The 22,650-nt window shown below is 42.9% G+C and overlaps 1 protein-coding gene across 1 annotated transcript in view; it reads right to left on the bottom strand.

The window, feature by feature from the left end:
- Nucleotides 1-22,650, bottom strand: part of DBH (dopamine beta-hydroxylase) — a 107,843-nt gene that overhangs the window by 58,774 nt on the left and 26,419 nt on the right. Inside the window, exons 5-6 of the mRNA XM_077468191.1 lie at nt 20,990-21,092; nt 12,032-12,198 (exon numbers count right to left, since the gene is read on the bottom strand). Coding sequence (XP_077324317.1) covers nt 12,032-12,198; nt 20,990-21,092 — 270 coding nt within the window. The remainder of the gene's footprint in view (nt 1-12,031; nt 12,199-20,989; nt 21,093-22,650) is intronic.

The raw sequence follows: 22,650 nt of genomic DNA, 5'->3' as shown, positions 1-22,650 counted from the left end.
TTTGATACAGACAAAAATTAATAAAGAAAAAAAAAAAAAACATCCAGTGTGTGTATATTATATATATATATATATATATATATACATACACACATACATACATACACACACTGGATGTTTTTTTTTCATTTAATTTTCTTTATTAATTTTTGTCCTTATCAAAACAAATATATTTTGTATATGTTTTTTTTTTTTCCTCATTTGGTCTTTATTGCCCCGATCCTTTTGTTTGTATGAATGCCCCGGGCACTCATTGGTTGGCTTGCTAATCAATGATCCGACCAACTTGAGCCCTATGGTTGTGAGTCCCGTTAGTGCACATTTGACTGGGGAGCCTTTTTGCTTTTACCGGCTATTTTTCCTGTTTGATGGATTGGGTTTTTCGCAAAGGCATTTGCTATCACTCTTATCTATATACAGTGGTGTGAAAAAGTGTTTGCCCCCTTCCTCATTTCCTGTTCCTTTGCATGTTTGTCACACTTAAGTGTTTCGGAACATCAAACCAATTTAAACAATAGTCAAGGACAACACAAGTAAACACAAAATGCAATTTGTAAATGAAGGTGTTTATTATTAAAGGTGAAAAAAAATCCAAGCCATCATGGCCCTGTGTGAAAAAGTGATTGCCCCCCTTGTTAAAACATACTATAACTGTGGTTGTCCACACCTGAGTTCAATTTCTCTAGCCACACCCAGGCCTGATTATTGCCACACCTGTTCACAATCAAGGCATCACTTAAATAGGAGCTGCTTGACACAGTAAGGTCCACCAGAAGATCCTTAAAAGCTACACATCATGCCGAGACCCAAAGAAATTCAGGAACAATTGAGAAAGAAAGTAATTGAGATCCATCAGTCTGGAAAGGGTTATAAAGCCATTTCCAAAGCTTTGGGAATCCAGCGAACCACAGTGAGAGCCATTATCCACAAATGGCGAAGACATGGAACAGTGGGGAACCTTCCCAGGAGTGGCCGGCCGCCCAAAATTACCCCAAGAGCGCAGCGACGACTCATCCAAGAGGTCACAAAAGACCCCACAACAACGTCCAAGGAACTGCAGGCCTCACTTGCCTCAGTTAAGGTCAGCATTCATGCCTCCACCATCAGGAAAAGACTGGACAAAAATGGCCTGCATGGCAGAGTTCCAAGGAGAAAACCACTGCTGAGCAAAAAGAACATCAAAGCTCGTCTCAATTTCTCCACAACACATCTTGATGATCCCCAAGACTTTTGGGACAACATTCTGTGGACCGATGAGACAAAAGTGGAACTCTTTGGAAGGTGTGTGTCCAAGTATATCTGGTGTAGAAGGAACACTGCATTTCATAAAAAGAACATTATACCAACAGTAAAATATGGTGGTTGGTAGTGTGATGGTCTGGGGCTGTTTTGCTGCTTCAGGACCTGGAAGACTTGCCGTGATAAAAGGAACTATGAATTCTGCTGTCTACCAAGAGATCCTGAAGGAGAATGTCCGACCATCTGTTCGTGTACTCAAGCTGAAACGAACTTGGGTTCTGCAGCAGGACAATGATCCTAAACACACCAGCAAGTCCACCACCGAATGGCTGAAGAAAAACAAAATGAAGACTTTGGAGTGGCCTAGCCAAAGTCCTGACCTGAATCCTATTGAGATGTTGTGGTATGACCTTAAAAAGGCCGTTCATGCTCGAAAACCCTCTAATGTAACTGAATTAGGACAATTCTGCAAAGATGAGTGGGCCAAAATTCCTCCAGGACGCTGTAAAAGCCTCATTGCACGTTATCGCAAACGCTTGGTTGCAGTTGTTGCTGCTAAGGGTGGCCCAACCAGTTATTAGGTTTAGGGGGCAATCACTTTTTCACACAGGGCCATGATGGTTTGGATTTTTTTTCACCTTTAATAATAAACACCTTCATTTACAAATTGCATTTTGTGTTTACTTGTGTTGTCCTTGACTATTGTTTAAATTGGTTTGATGTTCCGAAACACTTAAGTGTGACAAACATGCAAAGGAACAGGAAATGAGGAAGGGGGCAAACACTTTTTCACACCACTGTACATTGGCTGTGTCCCATTTATTTCATCCGTTATGGGCATTAGCCCTTGTACACACGGTCGGACATTCCGATGGAAAATGTCCGATCGGACCGTGTTGTCGGATAATCCGACCGTGTGTGGGCTCCATCGGACTGTTTCCATCGGAATATCCGACGGACCAAGTTTGAGAGCTTGGCTAATAGCCCTTGTACACACGGTCAGACATTCTGGCAACCAAATCCGTTGGATTTTGTCCGAAACTGTTGCATACACACGGTCGGACAAAGTTGTCGGAAAATCCGATTGTACATAACGTGATGACGTTATTTCGTTACGATGGGACTACGTTCAGGCTAGTAGCCAATAGTTTTGGTCTAGGAATTTGATATGAGCATGCGTGGCACTTTGTCCGTCGGAGTAGGCTACACATGATCGGAGTATGTCCGATCGGAGCATTTTGTCGGAAAATTTTACGGACAAGTGGGAAAACTTGGTCCGTCGGATACTCCGATGGAAACAGTCCGATGGAGACCACACACAGTCAGATTAGCCGACAAAACGGTCCGATAGGACACATTCCGTCAGAATCTCTGACTGTGTGTACAAGGGCTAAAACTTTCCGACAACGTGATCCGATCAGACCGATCGTTTGTAGAGAATTCCGATCGGACAAAGTGCCACGCATGCTCAGATCAAATTCCTAGACCAAAGCTATTGGTTACTAGCCGGAACGTAGCCCCGTCGTAACGAAATAACGTCATCACGCTACGTACGATCGGATTTTCTGACAACTTTGTCCGACCGTGTGTATGCAACACAAGTTTTGGACAAAATCCGTTGGACAAAATCCGTTGGACAAAATCCGAAGGATTTTGTTGCCGGAATGTCCGACCGTATGTACAAGGGCTTAGACTTTCAAAAATGGCAGTCGTGTTCTGACGTGAGCCATCGTCATAATCTGTGTGCCGTCTCAAGCTCTGGTGAATGCGCAGGGGCATCCCTACACCATGCCGCCAGATTGGAAGGAGACTATGAATTGTGGCATCCCGCCGCTACAATCTGCCAGAGACATATAGAGAGAGGGAGAGAGAACATCTCACCCATCTCTGATTTACTGCCTTGTCCTCCCTATGCCGGTAAGTCTATTTTTGCTAATGTAGGTATTGGTCTTCCTATTCATAATGAGCAGGTACTACCTCTACTTTGAACTTGATGGGTTTTTCTCTAATCTAATAAGGTAAACCATTGCTAATGACCTATCCCTTAATTAATGTTAGATGGTCCCCGCATTATAATTTCACAAAGGGCCATCAGTGTATATATATATATATATATATCTATATATATATATATAGATATATATATCCCCTTTTCCTGCTGTTTTTCAGGAAAACTGTTATGCCACGCACACACGATCGGAAATTCGTCCAGCAAAAGACAGATGAGAGCTTTTCGGTCAGAAAATGCGATCATGTGTATGTTCCATCGAGATTCAACCAGCAAAAGTTTGAGAGCATGTTTTCAATTTTTCAGACAGAAAAAGTTCCTATCCGAAAATCCGTTCCTGTGTATGCAATTCTGACACGCAAAAAATCACGCATGCTCAGATTCAACTACGAGACGGAAGCTATTGGCTACTGGCTATTGAACTTCCTTTTTCTAGTCCCGTCGTACGTGTTGTACGTCGTCACCGCATTCTTGACAGTCGGAATTTGGTGTGACCGTGTGTACGCAAGACAGCTTGAGCGAAATCCCATCGGAATTCCATCGGGGGAAAACCATCAGAGCTTTTTCCGACCAAAATTCTGATCATGTCTAAACACTGGTTGGGCATTTTACCAATGGGATGTCTTCCACACACATGGAACTTGTATTTCTCTATATGAATTTCAAGCTACATATTGACTTTGAGCAGTTCGGGTATGGTCCATGTCTCTCCCTTATATTGATAACATGATTTGTGCTCGATAAAGACATTAAGTTTACTTCTTTTCAATATCTGTATATCTAATATATGCCAATCTTTTTGATCAATATGTTTCTGTATTAACAAAAATCAACATGAGTACTCATTCCAATCTTTTTGTCGTCTATAGCACATAAAATGAAGCAAAGGACTTTAGAAAAACGCATAGCGCGTGCTCTTCAGGAGCCGCCGCTACACAACATAATGACAAAATCTCTCTGCGCCGCTGATGATACTGATGTGAGAGAGAGAGAGAGACTCGGGACTGGACTGTAGTCCGTCACCAATATTTTCGGGGGGGGGGGGGGGGGGCGCAATTGTCCCGTTGCCCCCCTGGATCCGCCTCTGGCCCTGACCTGTCCCTGCCTACTTTCTCCCTTGATTGGCTAGCTGACTTTGATTGACAGCCGTGGAAGCCAATGGCGCCACTGCTGTGTCTCAGCCAATCAGAAGGGAGAATTTCAGTCGGTTGAGACATGTGGACATCGCTGGACAGAGAGGCACCTCAGGTAAGTATTAGGGGGGCTGAGGGGGGCTGCTGTACACAGAAGGCCTTTTATCTTAATGCATAGAATCAGGGCTGGACTGGGACAAAAATTTGGCCCTGGACTTCATCCAGACTGGCCCACTTTATTTTGCAAACACGCAAAAAACAGTATATAAACTGTACGCAATTGGGCAAAAAAGCCCCCAGAGAGCCCCCCTTACATCAGGGTCCCCAGAGAGCCCCTCCTTACATCAGGATCCCCAGAGAGCCCCTAACTTACATTAGGATCCCCAGAGAGCCCCCCACTTACATCAGGATCCCCAGAGAGCCTCCCCTTACATCAGGGTCCCCATATAGCCTTCCCCTTACATCAGGGTCCCCAGAGAGCCCCTCTTACATCAGAGTCCCCAGAGATCATCTGCCTAACATCAGGGTCCCTAGGGAGCCAACCCCTTACATCCGGGTCCCCACAGAGCCCCCCCTTACATCCCGGTCCACAGAGAGCCTCTCTCTTACATCAGGTTCCCGGAGAGCCTCCGGCTTACATCAGGTTCCCCAGAGAGCTCCTCCTTACATCAGGGTCACCAGAAAGAGGGCAGGTAGTGGGCCAGGACCCTGTGGTTGGGGACTCCTGGACAGACTCGGGACTATGGGCCCCAGATTCAGGGCTATAGTCCCAAAAGTCTCCCCCCAGCAATGCCACTGACTGTCACTGAAACCGGCCCACTGAGCCATCGGCCCACCGGGAAACTCCCTACAGTCCCTATGGCCAGTACATGCCTGCATAGAATGCATTAAGATAAAAAAAATCTTCTACATTTACAACGCCTTTAATATGTGAAAACACACATATGATATTGTCTGCACAAGTGTGAAGGTAACCTTGGTCTTCCAAAAGCTTAAAGTATGACATTTATTTTAGATACCAATTAAATAAAAAATTTTATGATTCTTTTTTTCTTTTTTACCAATGTAAATGTATGGCATGAAAGTTTGATTTAACTGCAAATTTTATGTGCCTGGTTCACCTCTAAGTAACCCTACACTTCTAAAATGTCCCTTTCCCATTTGATAACATGTACTAATCTATATTCATGAGACTCTGAAAAATATATATCATTATAAGCACATGATGCCTCCAGGTGTGAGAGTGAATTATTCCTCCTAAACCGAAGTGTCTACAATTCTAAATAGTGCTGCTTATTCCCAGAGGATGAAGTTACATGAGGGTGCATATTCTCACACATTGTTCTTGGAGCGCTACCCCAACAGGAGTCGCTTAGGTTCAACTGGTTCTCTCTCCCATCAGTGCAGAGGCAGCCAGTCAAACAGTAATGCCGCATACACACGACCGGACTTCCCTGCAGACTAGGTCCGACGGTCTTCCCGACAGAACTTTCAGCAGAGTCCCAGCGGACGTTCCCAATGAACGGACTTGACCACACATGAACGGACTAAGCCCGTTCGAAAATCCGTTCGTTTGGAACGTGATGACGTAAGATAGGACTAAAAAAGAAGTTCAATAGCCAGTAGCCAATAGCTTCCCTTGTGTCGTATTTGGTCTGTCGGACCAGCACACAGACAAACAGTTTTCCCAATAGGAATTGTGTCCGTCAGACAGATTTGAAACATGTTCTATTTCTAAGTCCATCGGGTTTTTTAAATGAAAAAGGATTGGATTAGCCCACACACGATCGGATTGATTCTGTCGGACCTAGTCTGCCGGAAAGTGAGGTTGTGTGTACGCGGAATTACAGTCCATTTATTCCAGCTCGTTGAACAGTTGAGGGTTTTGTCTTTTTCTGTATTGCTTGTAGGAACTGGTAAGGAGGTATGGGGTGATGTGGAATACTAGGAACGAGTAAGGAGGTATGGGGTGATGTGTAGACATGTGCAAAAGGAAAAAATTTGTTTAGTTTCGTTTCGTTTTAATTCGTTAATTCATTAATTTTGTTTAGTTATATTCGTTAACTTCCTTAAAGTCGTTTTCGGATTTCGTTTAGTTTTCTACCGAATTCGAAAAACCGGCCACATTCAAAAATATTTCAACCAAATTTGAAAATATTTCTACCGGATTCGAAATGATTTCAACATGATTCGACATTATTTCGGCCACATTCGATTTCAACATGATTCGAAATTATTTCAACCGCATTCGAAATGATTTCAACATGATTCGAAATTATTTCAACCGTATTCAAAATGATTTCAACATGATTCAACATTATTTCAACCGCATTCTAAATGATTTCAACATGATTCCAAATTATTTCAACCGCATTCGAAATTATTTCAACATGATTCGAAATTATTTCAACCGCATTCGAAATTATTTCAACATGATTCGACATTATTTCAACCGCATTCGAAATGATTTCAACATGATTCGACATTATTTCAACCGCATTCGAAAATATTTTGTGACCCGAATTTAGGGCCATGTATCTCGGGGTCACTTGGTGCTAGAAACTCAATTTGGATATGTTGTAGTGCTAGTACTATTGTGTTAGCATACCAAATTTGGAGTTTCTAGCACCGAGTGACCCCGAGATACTTGGCCCCAAATTCGGGTCACAAAATGTCAAGCACTTTTCTGCAGCAGAGAATGACATTTTGTGACCCGATTTTGGGGCCACATATCTCGGGGTCACTTATAGCTAGAAACCCCAAATTTGGTATGCAAACACAATAGTACTAGCACTACAACATATCCAAATTTAGAGTTTCTAGCACCAAGTGACTCCGAGATACATGGCCCTAAAGTCGGGTCACAAAATATTTTCAAATGCGGTTGAAATAATGTCGAATCATGTTGAAATCATTTCGAATGCGGTTGAAATAATGTCGAATCATGTTGAAATCATTTCAAATCCAGTATTGAGTCGAATTTCGGCTGAATTCCGTTGAATTCGTTAGCATTGTAATTCGGTAATTCGGATGCATCCGAATAATGAAAATTCGTCCGAATTTCGAATCGGAACGAAACGTAATGCACATGTCTAGTGATGTGGAATACTAGGAACTGGTAAGGAGGTATGGGGTGATTTGGAATACTAGGAACTGGTAAGGAGGTATGGGGTGATTTGGAATACTAGGAACTGGTAAGGAGGTATGGGGTGATGTGGAATACTTCAAAAAGCACACTTCTGCAAAGGTCATCTCTCGCTCTCAACAGTAGCGACACACTCTTTTCACTCACAACTGGGAACTGTGAGATAGGTTGTAGAACAGGTATAGCTAGACTGAAACAGTCTATAGATTCACAGCTGGGGACCGTTAAGTAGCTTGCAGAACAGGTAAAGCAAGACTGGAACTATCTATAAGTTTGATTTAACTGCAAATTTTATGTGCCTGGTTCACCTCTAAGTAACCCTACACTTCTAAAATGTCCCTTTCCCATTTGATAACATGTACTAATCTATATTCATGAGACTCTGAAAAATATATATCATTATAAGCACATGATGCCTCCAGGTGTGAGAGTGAATTATTCCTCCTAAACCAAAGTGTCTACAATTCTAAATAGTGCTGCTTATTCCCAGAGGATGAAGTTACATGAGGGTGCATATTCTCACACATTGTTCTTGTAGCGCTACCCCAACAGGAGTCGCTTAGGTTCAACTGGTTCTCTCTCCCATCAGTGCAGAGGCAGCCAGTCAAACAGTAATGCCGCATACACACGACCGGACTTCCCTGCAGACTAGGTCCGACGGTCTTCCCGACAGAACTTTCAGCAGAGTCCCAGCGGACGTTCCCAATGAACGGACTTGACCACACATGAACGGACTTAGCCCGTTCGAAAATCCGTTCATTTGGAACGTGATGACGTAAGACAGGACTAAAAAAGAAGTTCAATAGCCAGTAGCCAATAGCTTCCCTTGTGTCGTATTTGGTCTGTCGGACCAGCACACAGACAAACAGTTTTCCCGATAGGAATTGTGTCCGTCAGACAGATTTGAAACATGTTCTATTTCTAAGTCCATCGGGTTTTTTAAATGAAAAAGGATTGGATTAGCCCACACACGATCGGATTGATTCTGTCGGACCTAGTCTGCCGGAAAGTGAGGTTGTGTGTACGCGGAATTACAGTCCATTTATTCCAGCTCGTTGAACAGTTGAGGGTTTTGTCTTTTTCTTTATTGCTTGTAGGAACTGGTAAGGAGGTATGGGGTGATGTGGAATACTAGGAACTGGTAAGGAGGTATGGGGTGATGTGTAGACATGTGCAAAAGGAAAAAATTTGTTTAGTTTCGTTTTGTTTTAATTCGTTAATTCATTAATTTTGTTTAGTTATATTCGTTAACTTCCTTAAAGTCGTTTTCGGATTTCGTTTAGTTTTCTACCGAATTCGAAAAACCGGCCACATTCAAAAATATTTCAACCAAATTTGAAAATATTTCTACCGGATTCTAAATGATTTCAACATGATTCGACATTATTTCAGCCGCATTCGAAATGATTTCAACATGATTCGAAATTATTTCAACCGCATTCTAACTTATTTCAACATGATTCAACATTATTTCAACCGCATTCAAAATGATTTCAACATGATTCGACATTATTTCAACCGCATTCGAAATGATTTCAACATGATTCCAAATTATTTCAACCGCATTCGAAATTATTTCAACATGATTCGACATTATTTCAACCGCATTCGAAATGATTTCAACATGATTCGACATTATTTCAACCGCATTCGAAAATATTTTGTGACCCGAATTTAGGGCCATGTATCTCGGGGTCACTTGGTGCTAGAAACTCAATTTGGATATGTTGTAGTGCTAGTACTATTGTGTTAGCATACCAAATTTGGAGTTTCTAGCACCAAGTGACCCCGAGATACTTGGCCCCAAATTCGGGTCACAAAATGTCAAGCACTTTTTTGCAGCAGAGAATGACATTTTGCGACCCGATTTTGGGGCCAAATATCTCGGGGTCACTTATAGCTAGAAACCCCAAATTTGGTATGCAAACACAATGGTACTAGCACTACAACATATCCAAATACTCCGAGATACATGGCCCTAAAGTCGGGTCACAAAATATTTTCGAATGCGGTTGAAATAATGTCGAATCATGTTGAAATCATTTCAAATCCAGTATTGAGTCGAATTTCGGCCGAATTCCGTTGAATTCGTTAGCATTGTAATTCGGTAATTTGGATGCATCCGAATAATGAAAATTCGTCCAAATTTCGAATCGGAACGAAACGAAATGCACATGTCTAGTGATGTGGAATACTAGGAACTGGTAAGGAGGTATGGGGTGATTTGGAATACTAGGAACTGGTAAGGAGGTATGGGGTGATGTGGAATACTTCAAAAAGCACACTTCTGCAAAGGTCATCTCTCGCTCTCAACAGTAGCGACACTCTTTTCACTCACAACTGGGAACTGTGAGATAGGTTGTAGAACAGGTATAGCTAGACTGAAACAGTCTATAGATTCACAGCTGGGGACCGTTAAGTAGCTTGCAGAACAGGTAAAGCAAGACTGGAACTATCTATAAGTTCATGGCCAGGGACCATGAAGTAGCTTGCAGAACAAGTATAGCTGGACTAGAACTATCTATAAGTTCATGGCCAGGGACCATGAAGTAGCTTGCAGAACACATACTTCTGTACTTTTTCCACAACAGAAACTCAGTTCCCATTAGCAGCCTTGTCCTGCAAGACTTTGAAGTATGTGAGCTGTGTGGCAGGTGCTACACCAGCAGCCGCGGACACAGCTCGCAATAGTAAGTGCCGCACACCTGACCGTTCAGGCATTGCCAGTAGGGGGCCACATGACAGTTTCCACTTTGATCTACCTGTCAATCACAGCTAGCTGACGGGTAGATCAGCTATTCTGCTCACAGGACATGCAGGGAGAGAGGTGAGCTGAGGGAGGAACATCAGTTTGGGGTGGTAAGCTGGGCACAATACCTGGCAAAGTTTAATGCCAGGAGGGAAGTTTATGTGGAAATATGTGAAGGGTTGGAATAGCAGCGAGTGTGTGTTGGAGCCCCTGCAGAGTTTGCAGCCCCCCCAAGCTAACATACATCTCCTAAGCAGGAACACATCACTATCTCCCCAAGCATTCTGTCCAGATAATGTGCAGTTCATTTATGACCTTTCCGTTTAACCCTGTGTTATCCAAACTTTGTTCAATGAAAAGTGTAAACTCACCACATAAACACTCTATATACAAAATAACATTCCCCAATAAAGATCAGAACATGATGTTCACATTTGTATGGAAGCACAATTGAATGAATGCTGATTATTCAGAGAATTACCATATTTATGTTTATTGAGGATTGTTTTTATTATGTACTAACAGTTAAGGTTCATACACACAATACGAAAATTGGATGAAAAATACCACGTTTGAAGCGTTCGTGCATATGAGCGTATCATTTTTATTTATTTTTTGATGGGGGAGGGGATCTTGGGTGGGAGTTCCCACACTTTTTTCCCCAGGACTTGACCCCTGGACATGCAGGATGGTAAGTCAGGAACTGTGGCAATGTTACACAAAGCCAGCAACCTATGGCAATGATACAGAGAGAAACTGTGGTCATGATCCGTAGGAAATAACTGCTTCTGTTACCATGGATACATGTGGCATAAATACACAAAAACACAGGATCATTCTGGTAAACAATAATGCTGTCTATGTAAACTGACTACTAAACATTTGCAATTCTGTTCAAGCAGTTTTGAGATCCGGGTACCCCTTCTGGGCAGGACTGACAGTCCGTTTTCTGCACTGCTGTTCAGTTTGGCCATTGACCTGCCCCCTGCTGGCTGCTTAGGCAATGAGAAAGCATCACCACACTATTGAGGTCATCCTACTTCTCACCTCTTGTTTCAGCAAGCACAATGTAATACAGTACAGCCAGAATAGATAATGGGTGTGCCCCCCCTCTAGTCCTGAATTACAGGGGCTAGCATAATTAAATAGAGTATGTGTGGTTATACTAGCAGTATTCAAAAATAAACAAACGACTTTATAAAGATTAGTGATTTTTTTTTTTATTTATCTCCACTTGAAGTTCAGCTTTAATTTCAAGTAAAGGCAGAGTTTTGCTCTTTTAAAGTGGTTGTAAACCCTTATAAACCACCTTGACCTACAGGTAAGCCTAGATTAAGACTTACCTGCAGGTCCAAGAAATATCTCCTAAACCTATACGGTTTAGGAGATATTTACAAAAAGACAGCCACCACTGTCTACGGCGCATGCGCCGTAGACAGCGGCGCGCAGGCGCACTGGGCAGTGCGCAAGCGCGGGAGTGACGTCATCACGGCTCCGGCGAATCACAGCGCCGGAGCAGCGAGACCCGGGAGTCATTCCGGGATACATGGCAGCGGCGAACATGAAGACGGAAGACCGCTTCGGGGGCTTCGTTCTCAGGTAAATTATTCATAATGAGCTAGTATGCTATGCATACTAGCTCATTATGCCTTTGCCTTGCAGGTTGCGTTTTCTTTTTTTTAAATAGCCTTTACTTCCTCTTTAATACCATTACAAACCTACAAAGAATAGGAATGGGATTCAGAAACTGCACTCACCATCTCTGTGCATTTATCTGTACAGTATCCAGTGAGGTAGAATGACTTTTGCCGTGGAGGGATAGCCATCACCGGTGTATACACCAAACCTAGCTCCATTATGCCAGCATCAAACTTTCGTAAAGATGGCGTATAATACAGACGGATGCCTGAGGAGTCATGCAGACCTGAGGGAAGATGAGACCAAAATTGGATTTCAGATGTTTATATACTAGTGATAGTTGGTATTAAAGACATATTCCAGTTAAACATAATGTTTCGCATTTACACTGAGAAGGAAGCACAACTAGTTCTAACCATGGTCCTAGCATTCCTCTTCTGCCCCTGGCTGCATCACTAGCTGAACTGCTATAGTTATGTCATTATTGGCCCTGAACCTAAGAAAGGACAGCCAGTGTACTCCCTGGTTTCTGGCTCCACCCTCTGTAGCAGCTCTACATCACAGGATCATATGACCAGTACCGGGACTAGGTCATCTAGAGCCCAGGAGGGCAAATATGCCAAACTGTGTCCCCCCCCCCCAGATGTATGAGCATTGCGTGTTAGCTAAAATCTCCCAACAAAAACACTGAGCACTAATCTACATGCTTACCCCCTAAGCGCTAAATCCCCCCTCCCCCCACATACAAATCTGCCCCCCTGCTGAAATGCCCCCAACAAATCTTTGCCACCCCAACCCCAGATTCCCCAGTTCAACCACCCCCCCCCCCCAAACAAAGAAAAATCACCCTGCCTAGCACAAATTCCCTTCTAGTACAAGTATATATCTTCTCCCCCAACTTCAAATCCTACCCCTCCAAGCGCAAATTCCCCCAAGTCCCTCCACCTACCACAAATTTTCCCTCCTAGAACAATACTCTGGGCTTTTTTTCAGCAGGAACTAGGGGGGGGGGGGGGCTCAGTTCCACCACCTCTGGCTCAGGTCTTCTGCTCCCTGTTCACCACTATCACTTGGTAACACTGAAGTCCAGCTTCTACATTTAGAAGTGATAGCCTATCTTCCAGTAGCTCCCACAGGTCAGATCTCCTGCGCAGTTCCCACTGAGTGCCGGACAGGGACAAGGGAGATACAGAACAGGTACCCAGGGTTCAGTGCAGTCATGGGCAGGAGAGGGTGCGTGGTAGGCTGCACCCTCTGTGGTCTCCATTTTTTCCCCGGTGACCAGTTGGTGAGGCTCCTACTGCATGATCTCCCTTAGAAGTGACTGTAGTATAGTATAGTATGCTGGGAGGTACTACAGCCGGATAGGTGTTTCAGCTTAATATTGCAACAAAGGTAAGACGTATGACAGATGGTGGAGCTTTTAAGGAGGGGGGTGAGATGAGGGCAGTGGAGGGAGAGGGTTGTATGCAGAGGGAAGAGCTACTATTTGATGCCATTTGGCAGGCATGTGTGTGTGACGGGCATGGTTGAGTTTCTGCACCCTGACAATACTTATCCCTGCAGCCCCCCAAATTCCCCCTTCCAACACAAACCACCCCAATAGCCTTGTGCCCCCCCTCCACCTCACATGATACCACAGTGCCCAGGGCAGGCAAATACAGATCAACATCAAATTGTGTAAATTTATATCTGCTTGGAGTTCGGCTTTAATATTTTTTCAAATGATGCAAAGCGCTCAGACACATTGTAGTGATTTGCCTCATTCTGCTATTTTTTAATTAGGGGTCATATTTATGACTTATTAATCTTTCTTTATCATTAATTTTTCCTTGTTTTATTTCTATTTTATACATCATGGTAATTACTCCCTGTGTAGTCACATTGAGTTCACTACACAAATAATTAATTTATAATACACTTTTGTTATGCACTAACACACATAATTAGTATAATATTTTGTTCTCAGATATCCCTGTTCCACTGATTATCTATCATCACGTCTGGCTATATCATATTGGCTGTCCACAATGTACACTTCCTCTGTTCGTCTGACGTTGCACCTCCATATTATGCCGCCTCAGCTCCCGTGTTGGGGTCTATATCCGGGGCCTACCCTGCGTCGGTCACCATGCGCTGCGTGTGCGGTTAGGGTTGGTGAGTGTGTTTGGTGAGCCATCTATTGACACATAATATCTTGTATAATTCTATTTTTTTAATATTGATATATCTTATATATATATATATATATATCGTATATACCTTTATAGGAATCTCTGGTGCACTTGCTCCTGACGAGTGGGAAAATCCACGAAACGCGTCGAGCTATACTTGATGACACAGTTGTATTCCATATGGATTGATCCCTACCCAGCTTTTATCAACATTTTATGATATTGTCCTTAGATTAGCCAATAGATCTGTATATACCCTGTGGGTGCATATGCCAGTTTTGGGTTATGTCGCTGTGGCATTTTTTGCGCCATAGCATTTATAATTTTTCAAAATAATTTTCTCCTTTTTTATTTACTTATTTATTCGACTTTGATCTTATATCGTTTTGACTATATTATCTTACTCATTATGTTCAGGCCTTATGTGCAGTATATATGTATATGAAATAAATTATATTCTTTATGATTCTAGATGAATGTCTTCAATTAAATATTTAAATATTATTAATTTACAGTTTGTCTTCACTATACAATTGCTTCATCTAAAAGTCCCAAAACCCCCCTTACAGTTTTTACATATTTATGACTGTCAGATGGACTACAATGACGATTTCTGCACACATAAATGTTTCCTGAATAGTGTTAGTTCATGGACGATTTTACTTGCTATAATTTCCTTTTGGTGTAATTGGAAGGGGATTCATAGATATCGTCATAGCATGTCTGAAATACTCAAGAAAAGGTATTTTCAGTGATAAGAGGAAGGCAGGTATGAAAAATCACTTTGTTTCTTAGGGCTGAACTTTCCAGCGACCAAAATCTATAAATAACTCAAGAATGCCAATGCCAATGCTTTGTGTGTCTCTCTGTACTGAGTGGGCAGGGAGGAGCTTGGCACTATCATCAGCTGTGTGGCACCAGACGACCAGAGAAACCCACATCGCTTGCTGCTGCTGCTATTGCATACTCAGGACCAGAGATCTACTAATGAGCTTACGCCTTGGGGTGGTAATAATTAAAGTGGTTGTAAACCCTTATAACACACTTTGACCTACAGGTAAGCCTAGATTAAGGCTTACCTGTAGGTCCAAAAAATATCTCCTAAACCTATATGGTTTAGGAGATATTTGGCGAAAGACAGGCACCGCTGTCTACGGCGCATGCGCCGTAGACAGCGGCGCACAGGCGCACTGAGCGCAGCACCCGTCAACGGCGATATGCCGCGCGTGGCGGCTCCCGTGCGCATGCGCGGGAGTGATGTCACGCGGCTTCGCCGAATGACAGCGGCGGAGCGGCGAGACCCACCGAGAAGATGGATGCGCCGGACTACAGGGGACAGCGTTGACTTCGCTGGCTCCTGTGTCAGGTAAGTGACACATAATGGGCTACTATGCGATGCGATGCGATGCATAGTAGTCCATTATGCTTTACCTTTGCAGGGAATGAAAGAGGAAGTAACACCCATTAGGGTTTCTTTAAATGAGACTGGAGGTTGGCAGTGAAAAAATAAATAAAAAATTCACCAAGCTGATATATGACAAAAGGGGAAAACCGGGTCATTGAACAGCAATCATTGTGCCGTTAGATTTCAGGAACACCCAGCATCAGAAAGTAGTGTGGAGGATAGGTACTGTGAGCCAATCAGGTGCCACTACACTGCACAGTGCTATCAATCTAATATGTTTTAGGAATTGGGGGCCTAAGCTATTTATGCAGTTTACAGTAGGGGGAGAGTTTAGGAACAAGCTAATATGAGCAAGGCCGTCTTTAATATTGATTGGACCATGGGCAAAACTTTTCTTCGCCCCCCCCCCCCATGCAGTTTTGCTCTCCACCTGCTGCTCTGAGACATAATAATAACAAATAAATAGCAGCTAGACTCAAAATCAGTTTACTGAATCAGATCAGGCAGCTATTGCGATTGAGTGCCAGAGGTTACGGTGTATCATTACCGCTCACTGATTGGTTGCTAGAGGTTACAGCACATGATTTCTGCTTGTTGATTGGTTGCTAGAGATTACTGTGGATATGACCTCAGGGGGGCATGATATACATATCAATGCCACCGGCCACCGCTATTTTCATATGAATGCTGTTGCTATTTATATATGAATGCCGGTAATTTACATGTAAACACCGGGTCTGCAGGTGAGTCATCTGTACACAACAATAGGGCAGAGCTGGGCAGCATTAGTAGCAGCACTTCACCCTGAGATATCGGGACACAGCACAGGACTAAAACCTCATGGGTCGAGGGAATTTAAACCAGGAGAGTTGTCAAGTATGAGGCAGCTGCTTTGGGCCCCACAACAATGACAGGGCCCAGGGCAGCTGCCCCTTTTGTCCTGCCTTAAAAAACGGCCCAGAGTATGAGGACGCTTACCCACTTTTTACTGAAAGATGGAGGTGGGGGGTAAGGGTGGTAAAGGATATAGTGGTTTAACCCTTTTGACTATGTATAAGGGGTGTTTAAATGAAAAAAAGAATTACAGATCCTTCAATAGCTGAAACAGTTCACATATGATTTAGATAAAATTGTTTGTCTGGAGTCCTGTGTTAAATAAATGTATACCAAAATACAATCACATTGATATATTGCATACAAATGACGAATATGTATTTAAGATGGAACAAAATCTAAAAAAAGAAAAACATTTAAATATCTGTGCTCATCCTGAGATTGTGTGTATGTGTGTGTATATATATATACCCCAATGGTTAACTGCATTTTCTTGTGTTTCTGGGTGAAATAATTCCTGCTCCCCGATATTTGGAGCAATGCAAGAGTTAATTTCCTATCTGCTAGATTACATAAAGCACTGTCATTTTCTGATGGGGTATATGCAGAGGGTTGCTAGGTATTGCTGTGCTGCTATTTATAAACCCATTATACCACCGCTATCTTATGTAGAGACAGCTTATGTTGGGGTTGGAGAAAAATGTATTTATATTTTGTTAAAAAAAGGAACCGATTTTCCTCCTCCTGAACAATTTTTCAATCTGCTTCAATGTCATCAGCTAAAGAAGATTGACAGCTCAAAGATGAAATGATCTGCAGAGCTTTGTGGGAATACCAGCAGGGGGGACAAGATGCTCTGCAGGTACTATGAGGTAGCCATTAAGGAAATACAATGCTCTGCAGGGTAGTGTAAGGTGAGCAGTCAGGACATGCAGTGTTTTGCAGGTTAGGGTAAGGAAGGCAGCCAGGACATATACGGTGCTCAGCAAGCTACCGTAAGGTGAGCAGCCAGGACATAATGCAGTCTAGAGGGTATTGTAAGGTGAGTAGCCAGGATATACAATTGTATCGCTACCGTTGAAGGAGCCACTAGTTAAGATGAGTCCTTTGTTTTCTGACACTATCTACCAAAGGCCTCAGCCCTTCTGACACACCAGGTTAAAGTGGTTGTAAACCCTCCCCCACAACTTTCTCCCATGTAAATCAGCATAAAAACCCCTAATGAACACTGCTTGTAGATATCTCCTTACTTGCTTAGTATTGTTGTAATCCTTATTGTTCTGTAGAATTAAGTCACTGAGCATGCCCAGATCTCCCCTGATTTACGGCACACTCTCTATGTGCTTATCTATCTGTTATCAGGACTTCCTACGGCACACCACTGAACTCTGCTAATCACTCAGATCTTCCTCCTACACACCACGTGACCATGTGACCTCACATACAGTCTAAACTTGGTCATTACTGCAGTCTTATCAGCTGAAACAAGTGTATGTATCCCTGTTAAGTGCTGTATTATAATGCAGATCTCATAAGAGTACTCTTAATGTTTTTAATGCTTCTATTCTGTTTTTTTATCCTATATGCTTAATTAGTTAGGCAATCTCACATCCCCATCTGCCCAGCTCTCTCCATATAGATCCACATTAAGGAAGCATCAAAATATGTGTATATATGCTTGTAGCTGCGGGACTCTAGGACCCAGTAGCAATGACTCCTGTGCTTATAAGCCCTCATCCAATATGGCCCCCGACAGGCCTGAAGAAGGAGTGCATGCTCCGCAAACACGTCGCCTATTGAATCTCCTCCACCCGGAAGTGAAGGCATCCCTCAGCTCCCTCTATGTGTGTTCCAGACTCAGCCCACTTTGAGCCCCCAGGAAGCAGCCCCAATGGATGCACCGACATCCCCAATGTTTGGCAAATTGTGCCTAAATGCCTGTTACAATTTTACTCTTGTGAGTACCCATTTTTATTTGTGAAATTAAATCTTCTGTCATACTGCACTTAGACTGACGCCTGTGTTTTATTCTCAGCTGTTCCAGAAGACCCTTCTTATGTTCCACTGGGCTGCCTTCAAGTTGCTTTTATATGGACTTAATGGACTTTTTCATGAGTCAGTTTTTAAAAATTCCTTTTAAAATTCCTCTTTACTATTCCCTTCCCCTATGAGCAAGTAGTCAGCTGTAGGGTCCACTACCTTAGCAATGCACTCCTGACCCTTACGGGGTGCATCTGTCACCTCAGGTGACCTGACAGCTATATAATGCTGATGAGAAAAGTTATTTAGCAGTTTATATTTACTGAAATAATTGCATTTCCATGTTCTGTGTACTGTGGGAGACCAGATACAGCGAATGCAGGGTCCTGGGTTTAGTAACACTTTAATGAAAGGAGAGGCTCTAAGGGGAGTCTTCTGCCGGCTAACTTTGGGGTCCTTTAAATGACCGATGGTGCACTTGAGATAGACCTCCTATTGAGCAAGCAGTAGGAGGAGAAGAGGTGTAGTTCTATCTAAGGCAAGGCAAAACCGAAGTGAGTCAAGAATGTGCAATAAGTTTGCAGTATGACAGCAGTCCTGAGATGGCAATCATGCAGAATGGGCTTAAGTGGCAAAATACCAGATTGCTACAGCTGGATGCGAGTTGATGAATACTATGAGTGTCCTGCTCTCAGTGGCTTGTCTATTAATAAAAGGTACAAGGTGGGCTGGTGACCCCCTCAGCAACTCCTTGGCATGGCAATGGAATCTCACAATGGAAAGGGACCCATTTTTCCTCCAGTTGCTGTGTAGTTGTGACTTGGATGACAATGCTCTGATCTCTTGGCAGCAGCCTCGAAAGGGGCCAATAATTCCAGTCCTAGTGATCTTCAGTCTACTCTCCCAGGCTTTCCTCTCATGGCTTTGTCTCCCTCGCTTGTTCCAACAGGTCTGGATAATCGGACTCCCACATTGCCAAGAGCCCAGGCTTTTTCAGGCAAAATAATATAAAACCCTTCAGGCTTATTCTGCACCACACAGGATGTTGGGATCCATAGTTCAGAAGGACAGTCATTTCATTACTGGTGAGGAGGAGTAGGTGATTTACACCGTCTGATGAGCTGTGTTGCTGTTTGGAGGCTGCTAAAGATTCGATAAGGACTCTCAAAACTCTGGGGCGAAGACCCGGCTGCAAAACTATTATGCGGAGGTAACACAGCATCATCAGGAATATCAGGCTGAACAGTGGAATGTACCATCTGAAATGAGTGAAAAAAAGGTGATCCTCTACATGAGCTTGGCCTTGCTTATTATTCTGGCTTGTGGTTGGAGTTGAATCCCTTCTGTACATCCTACTGGAACTTTGGAGACGTTGGAACCCTGTGGAGGATACAGACTATTCCTCCTCCGATCGGAAGACCTACAGTAATTCTAACAGCTGTTAGACCCGTGGGGATCCGTCCATTTCTTGATGCCCGTATGATCTTATGGTTTTGGTAAGAGTACCCATCCGATTCCTCTTTATCTAGAACTCACTGCTTTGAGACGTCCTCAAGATCACTATACTGTTCTTACGTCGTGTGAAACACTATATTTCACGTCCTGAGTGGACTTTAATGACTTTTTGCATTTATTTTTTATTAGTGCTTTATTGATTTTCTTTTCAATACTTGTCACCTATGTTCAGCACACTTTTATAGCGCTACATTTATTGTTTATTTCATTACTTGCCTGCCGCCTTGAACTAAACCTCACAAGACTCCAGGTGTTCTACATTGAAGTCTATGAGCTTGTCGTAACTTGGCTTTTCTCCTGCTAGCTGGAGGAAAACTGTGCAGCAGCATTAAGAACTCAGCAAAGTGGAGAAGAAAAGATGCATGCAAAGCAGCGTCTTTGTCTCATAACATTGTAGCCCAGTGCCTGGCTGCACGATGCTCTGCAGGGTACTGTAAGGTGAGCAGTCAGGACATACAATGCTTTGCAGATTACTATAGGGTGGGCAGCCAGGACACATAATGCTCTGCGAGGTACTGTAAGGTAAGCAGTCAGGCAATGCAATGTTCTACAGGGTACAGTGAGGTGGGCAGTCAGCATACACAGTGTTCTGCTAGTAAGGGAGCTTGTGTTTGGTTGTGTGCTGGCACCAAACTGCTACTGATTCAGTGCTAGTAGATGAAATTTGCATTCGCCAAATTGTTCCCAACTCCCAGCCATAGGCCACTCACGATGTCCCTGGCCTTAGGCCTTAATATTAAAGAACAAATGGATGTCCACACAAGTAATGCCTTCTCCACACTTTACTATTACTCTTCAAAGATGCCAGTGGCATTTAACATCACATTGACATACTGACAAAACGCTTCAGCACTGAACGCTATATACAGGAGCAGACATTCTGATGCTATATATCACATAAAAAAAAAAGCTTTCTATGGAGAAATATAGATCATGTGTCACCTCCACTCTAGCAATGGAATTATAGTGATATTTTATTAATACAATATACTGTAATATAAGGATAAACACCCACCCCAAGAGCTCCTGTTGGACCACAGGTACTCTCTAATACAGAAGCTCTTTTGGCAATTGCAAGAACTAGTCCCAGGTCACCAACGCGTGCTGCACACATTCCACCCAACTTACAACAACAGACAACATACAAATATGAAACTATTGGGGTTCACCTTTCAGCTCCAATGGATTGTGATAATGAACCTCAAGTCGTAAGAACCTTGAAGACCTCGCTCCCCCAAATGATAAGCCAACATCTTGTGGGTAGTAAAATGGCTGAAATTGTCAAAAATAGCTAGTGTTAGGATCCAGTTACAAGAGAAGTTTGTTAAGTTTACACATATACAAACAGTTAAAGATAGTCCGTCATAACTGAGCATACTGTATATCATTATATTACTATAATTGTAAAGGCTTAATTAGGAAAAGTTTCCATTTGCTAGTTAATAAGATTCAGGCACAACCTGTTCAAGAGTGGGACCACCACACCAAGTGAACACAGGAAATAACTGTAAAGATATACAGGACTTTCAGTGGAACCTAATACATATAAGGATCAATAAAAATGCAATACTTTATTTTAAAGTCAGTAAACAATTCTTACTAAAAGAATCAATGTGATAAATTGTGTTGCAGTGTCCAACCGACAACATTCACCAAATGTATGTCATGAGCATAGCATGGTCTCGCCATAATTTGGAGACCCTATTAAATTACAGGGTGCACAAAGTTATACAGTCCATTAGTGATGATGAAGGTTATTTCTCAACACATTTCTCAGATAGACTCTGCTTCAGCAGGAAATGTAGTAGGGAGCATAGTCATAAAATGCAATCAGAAACGAACACTCACTCAGTGCCCATGCACATCCCTAAATGCCTCCAAAGGTCCCCAGGGGAATGAAAACAAATCAAATCCACAAAGGGTGCAGGACAATAGTAGGATACTGGGCAATAAACAATATTATAGAGTAATTGCCACAGATAAAAGAAAGATAGTCATATGGCTAGCAGCAAGTATCAATAATAGGATAATTGCATTAGTCTAAACAGCTTTTGTGAGGGACTAAGCTCATGGATTGCCAAAATCACATTTGCCCCATTTAGCTTTATTTTGTTTGCTTGAATCTTTAGTTTAAGGGCCCATTCATACTTTTGCTTTGAGGTATTGTGTTTGTTACCACACATATAACATACATTGCTGCATTGCAATGCTATTCATTTTGTGTTCAATTTAAGGTCCCATTTACACTTTCACTGTAGCATTTGCATCTTGCAGAGCAGTTTAGAGACTGTGTCACGTACCTAGTGGCAGAGCCTGATGTGTAGAGGGAGACCTCTCGTACAGCCTCGGCTCAAGGCCCACTGGAGTTGCGACAGTGGGCGTGAGAGCGCGGTGAGGTAAGAGTGCCTGCAAGACCTTCCATTGGTTGCAGAGGTGTGTGGTAGGTGCATCACCAGGGCTGGATGGCGGAAGCAGCTGATGACAGCAGGAACAGTAGATGTGGACACACAGCAGATGGAGGACCTTTGTCCTCCATCTGCAACATGCAGAGCAGGATAGACGGATAAACTGAATGCAGGGTAAGACAAGCCAGGTCAGGAATGGATGAACAGATACAAGCATAAACGGCAGGCAGAGAATGGTCAATGTGCAGGCAGAGGTTGGCAACAGGATATCAGGCAGATGAAAGATATAACAAAGTCTTAAAGGGAAGCCAAGGTCAGGATAGGTGAAGAGCAAGCGTGGTCAAGATAAGCCGGTTCCACTGGAATCAAGCAGAGATCATGGTAACGGGTATACAGGTAAAGCTGCAGATCAGACAGCAAAGCAC

The sequence above is a fragment of the Lithobates pipiens genome, unplaced genomic scaffold, assembly GCF_037356315.1.
Source record: "Lithobates pipiens isolate NorthernLeopardFrog02 unplaced genomic scaffold, aLitPip1_a1.2 Scaffold_11, whole genome shotgun sequence".
Classification (NCBI taxonomy): domain Eukaryota; kingdom Metazoa; phylum Chordata; class Amphibia; order Anura; family Ranidae; genus Lithobates; species Lithobates pipiens.
Note: the sequence above shows the minus strand (reverse complement) of the source record. Positions and strands in the feature narration are given on the sequence as shown.